The sequence below is a fragment of the Macrobrachium nipponense genome, chromosome 22 (assembly GCF_015104395.2).
Source record: "Macrobrachium nipponense isolate FS-2020 chromosome 22, ASM1510439v2, whole genome shotgun sequence".
Lineage (NCBI taxonomy): Eukaryota > Metazoa > Arthropoda > Malacostraca > Decapoda > Palaemonidae > Macrobrachium > Macrobrachium nipponense.
The window spans coordinates 38,535,784-38,540,636 of record NC_087213.1 but is presented as its reverse complement, the minus strand read 5'-3'; the positions used below and the strand labels follow the sequence as shown (position 1 = coordinate 38,540,636).

Sequence of the window (4,853 nt, the reverse complement as noted above, 5' to 3'; positions counted from 1 at the left end):
CAAGCATACTTATGTGGAGAAAATGAACAACATATTGAACGACCAAGTAGTTTTGATTAAAATATTTCTCTCTAATTTTATTTACGGTTGAGTTTGATGGCACAACGTATTTTAGGAGAGTTTCATCCATGTTGCCGATGCATGATAATTTATAGCCATTAGAAGCTTGAACATTATCTTTTCAGCTTCAGGTATATTTTGCTGAGCTTTTCTCCATATAACGCGAAAATTTTGATTTAACGCGAATTAGCGACTAATCGTAGTTTTCAAATTACCCGCACATCAGCGCTGCAGACGACGGTTGTCGACATAAACAAAGACATAAAACAGTATGTATTTATTAATAAAGTGAAAGATTTTGTTTATACATTAATAAAGCAAAAAAAAAAAAAAAAAAAAAAAAATCACATGACACAAGAATCAGCTTCGTTGCAACATCGGCATAACGAATAATATGCATCTTTTCCATGAATCTTTTAAAAGATATACATTACTTCACTATATCCAATAATATTGCATGTATTCTCATATCATTGTTATAAAATAATAACATAGCGGTCAATGTTTTGGTTTGGAAATCAGCTGATGGCGAATACAAGTTTATTCGGAGGGCTATGATTTATTTTGCCATATTTAACTCAGTTCTGTGCAAATTTTCTTTCTTCAGTTAGCATAAATGAATATCTATATACTTTACTTATATGAGACAAGGTCATTTTCCATTATACGACGAATTTTTAAGTCGAAATAAGGCTTGAATAAGTCTCGTTGTGAACTCAATTATTTTTTTCATTAACAGATTGCATTGGGAGCATGTTTATTGCGTAAAAAAAAAAGAACGTGATTTTGTTCACTATTTTTACTTGATTTCACGTAATACGAGCTTTACGTTATTTACCTTTTATTTGCGTGAAAACGACCATAAAATTTGTTGTTTCAAGCCCAGTAACTTTGATTAAAATGTTGCGTTTGATGGCATAACTTTCCTGGAATTTTATCCTTGTAGTCGATGCACGATAACAGCCATTAGCAGCTTGAACAGTTTTCTCAGCTTCAGCTACACCTTGGTTTAAATTTAACAGCATATTTCCTTGCTGATCTTTGATCTATAGTAAATAAAGTTATTACATAATAACCCTTTAAAGTCCACCCTGGGTTTTATGGGAAACATTAAAAAATCCTCTTAGTATGTTGTAGTATTAGTAAATACAAGACCTTTTTACTCTTGTGTACTTTTACAAAATTTCCAAAGTAAGCGAAATAATTGCATGCAATGAAGTATCCCGTATGGGTGCCTCGGGCGCTCTTAGGCGGACCACGCTCATCCCGTATGGGATCTATTGGGCCGTGCGGGCAACTTTTTCAAGTTTATAAATACTGTTAATTTGCCCATAAATCATGTGATTATTATTATTTATTCATTTTTTTTGTTCCACAATGTATGATAGAAACACTTATATGGCTTTACAATTTAATTAATATAAAAATAAATATACATTAGATACAAAAATAGTATAAAAATACAGAAAACTCTATAAAAAACTCTAATCAAAAACTCTAATACAAAAATAGTAATAAAATACACAAAACACTATAAACAACTATCATAACAAACAACTTACTTAGAAATCTTATGGAACAAAGCAAAACAATTTCTTTCTTCAGTAAGGCAAAGGGCAACCTTGCAATCCTCACACATCCAGCGGGAACTGTGGCCTGCGTGTCTCAATATTTTGCAAAACTACCTGTTGGCCCCTTCTTGGCAAAGCAAAATCTCTAGTGCCAAGAGAATTCCTGGCACCAGGCTTCTGATGAATGTAGTCGGGCAGGGCATGGATATCAATGTTTTCCTTCTTCCATTCATCAGCATGAGACCTCTTAGGGTTAGGCTCAGGTTCCTCTTCCATAGGCATCGCTTGAGAGACAACATTGACCTTGCGATCTGAAACAAGAATAAAGTAACATTAGTGAAACAGTAAATGAATCGTGTGTGCATGGCATGTGTGCTTGTTGTGTGGCATGCATGTTGGTAGTTGCATGTGTATGTCAAGTGAGTATGCATGTGCGTGTGCATGTGTGTGCACGTGTATGTCAGTGAGTATGCAAGTAAACAAATAAGTTTTTAAAATACCCATTGTTTACAAACCATTTAAAGGGCAACAAATTTAAATACCATTATAACAACGAGACATTTAAATACAATGTTTACAACACATTTCTCTCTCTCTCTCTCTCTCTCTCTCTCTCTCTCTCTCTCTCTCTCTCTAAGGATGTCTCATACTAACCTCTAGAGTTAGGAAGGTCAAAGGCACCGTCCTGAGTAAGGCCTTCGTCAGGAACGTAGGTAGGGTCGTCATCATCACTGTCAATGTCCAAAGGGCTCATGTCGATATCACTTGATTCAGCGTCGTCAGGGGCTACCCATGTTACACGTTCCTGAGTCTCCAATGCAGCATTGCGTTGCCCAGAAAACATACTGCTTTGTAACTGCAAAAATAAAAAAAACTATTTTAAAATCATGTAATGAAAAAAAAAGTAACTTTCCCTAACAAAAACCTATCATTCAATCCCTTGTAAGGTAATCATTTATATGCACATGAGCCTAACATCTATAAAGCATCACTGTTATATCTAGAAATATTGTTAAAATTATTCACAAATGTCTAAAACAAGCACTAAAAAAAATTACTTGACGTCGTATTCTACTGGCCGTTGTAACCGTTACGGTCCGATACATCCCTCATGGGATGAGCGTGGTCCGCCTAAGAACGACCGAAGTATCCCGCAAGGGATCTATACTTTTTTTTTTGTCACTACGACACGTCAGTAACACTACAGCCCTTCAAACCAACATCAAAAGGTAAGTATATCACTAGGCTTCACTATCCCACAGTCACTGTGTGCTTACCATGATTACGAAGTTCGGAGGGGGGGGAAACTTGGGGGTTACTGCGGCACGTCTTGACTGTTTTCCAACTTGCGCACGACTGAGGTGTCTGTCGAAGGACCTCCAGTCTTTGTGCGAGGGCCTGGTGGCTTCTGATTGGTTGATTCGAAGAGCAGAGGAGTGTAGCTATGAGTTGCCAAAGCGTCAATTTCATACAAGCTCAAACTTGTTCACCACGACTACCCGAAAGTAGCTGTTTTAAAGATCCCAAATGGGATCTCTGGTCGTTAAAGGGATAAAGTCAGTCCTGTTCTACATAACATCGTTTATGACATAACTACGGTCATTGTTTACTATCGTACGATGGTTGAAATACACCAAACATATGTTGCTGTTATCCAATTTGGTTGCACTTAGCAAAAAAGCACAGCGTTTCCCAAGTCCAGGAACATAAACTCCCTTCTTCCTGTTATTTCATAGGGGAAAAAATGTTTAAATAACGCACTTTTAATTAACGTGAGTGCTCCAGGAACGTAACCCTCGCATTAATTGAGAGGTGACTGTACAGTGTTCCTGCCATATTCACAAGGGATAGGTACCAGACACCCCCACGAATAGCTAGAACCTAAGAATAGTTGACAGCCCTATAAAAATGCTTAAAACTGCCTATTTAGTTAGGTAAAACTCAATAAAAACCCAATAAAAATGTTTATACAGTATAGCTTCAGGTTATGAAATTACTCCGTTTCGAAGCAGCCTTCGTAACCTGATTTTTTCGTATCTAGAACTACGTTTTACGTGTAAATTGCCTAATTCGTTCCAAGCCCTACAAAAACACCACAGTAAATTTTATAGTAAAGCTAAATTGACCCATAAACAATGAAATACAACAATTTGGGCCATTCAATACCTAACGTAAATGTGACTGACCTGCAAATAAAATGTATCAGTGTACAGGGTACAAGAAATACTGTATGTACATATGTAGTAAAATGTGGAACCTTACTTTTCGAGTGAGGCAATGTCCGAAAATGGCGACAGAGGAGGAGGACAAATGGTAGAAAACATTAACACTTAACTTTACGAAACACATGAAAAAATGGCAGAAAACATTAACATTAAACTTTACGAAACACATTAACAAATGGCAGAAAACATTAACACTTACCTTTACGAAAAACTTAAAACTAAATTTCTTTTTTTTGCCTTTTTCTGATTTTTTAAAATACTTATTTACTTTACAGTTTTTAACAAATTTCAATTTCTTCGCCACTTCCAATTTTCTGATTTTTGTATCACTTGGACCTTCCTGTTGGCTTACTACTAAAGGCCTCTTTAAAAAATAACTATCCAAGGAAGATTGCTTCTGCCTGCTTTTCACAATGTTCCTGAAACGACTCGCGCAAATGTCATCGAACTGCTCAAGCATATGACTTGTGTAAGTCTTTTCGGGGTGTCTCATTTTTTACAAATGTTTGCACTTTATGAAAAGCAGCTAGAACATCCTTAATTTCTGCCGCTGTCATAGGGTCCTCCTCCCCCTCCTCGACGCTGCTAGAGAACTCTTCTTGAACGACGTTATGTTGCATGGCCTCCAACTCCTTCAGGTCATCCGTCGTAAGCTCCTCTTGGTGCTCCTCGAGAAGGTCATTAATGTCGTCCTCGTCGACGACCAGCCCCATGGACTTGCCGAGTGCAACAATCTCGTCAAGATCTGGTTGTGAAACAGTTTCAGGATCGTCAACCGTTTCTGAATCTGCATCAGCTTTGCCCACATTGAATCCCTCGAAGTTTCGGGTGGATATGGCATCAGACCAGAGTTTCCTCCACGAAGAATTCAAGGTTCACCTCGAAACCTCCTGCCAAGCTTGATCGAGGAGTTGGATGCATATCCCAATATCGAAATGCTCCTTCCAAAATTCACGCAAGGTGAGGTTTGTGGTATCGGAGATCTCTTGAAAAGATG

General features: G+C 37.5%; 1 protein-coding gene across 1 annotated transcript; it reads right to left on the bottom strand.

The window, feature by feature from the left end:
• Nucleotides 1–1,230: 1,230 nt before the first annotated feature.
• On the bottom strand, nt 1,231–3,636 carry LOC135198601 (uncharacterized). Its single transcript, XM_064226333.1, has 2 exons — nt 2,286–3,636; nt 1,231–1,942 (listed from the first exon to the last, which is right to left on the bottom strand). The coding sequence occupies exons 1-2, from the start codon at nt 2,473–2,475 to the stop codon at nt 1,692–1,694; spliced, it is 441 nt and encodes a 146-aa protein (XP_064082403.1). The 5' UTR covers nt 2,476–3,636; the 3' UTR covers nt 1,231–1,691.
• Between the last annotated feature and the right edge of the window lie 1,217 nt (nt 3,637–4,853).

Coding starts and splice junctions, on each gene's coding strand:
- LOC135198601 (XM_064226333.1), bottom strand. CDS start 2,475: ATGTTTTCTGGGCAACGCAATGCTGCATTGGAGACTCAGGAACGTGTA. Junction 1,943..2,285: donor TGACCTTCCTAACTCTAGAG/GTTAGTATGAGA, acceptor TTCTTGTTTCAG/ATCGCAAGGTCAATGTTGTC.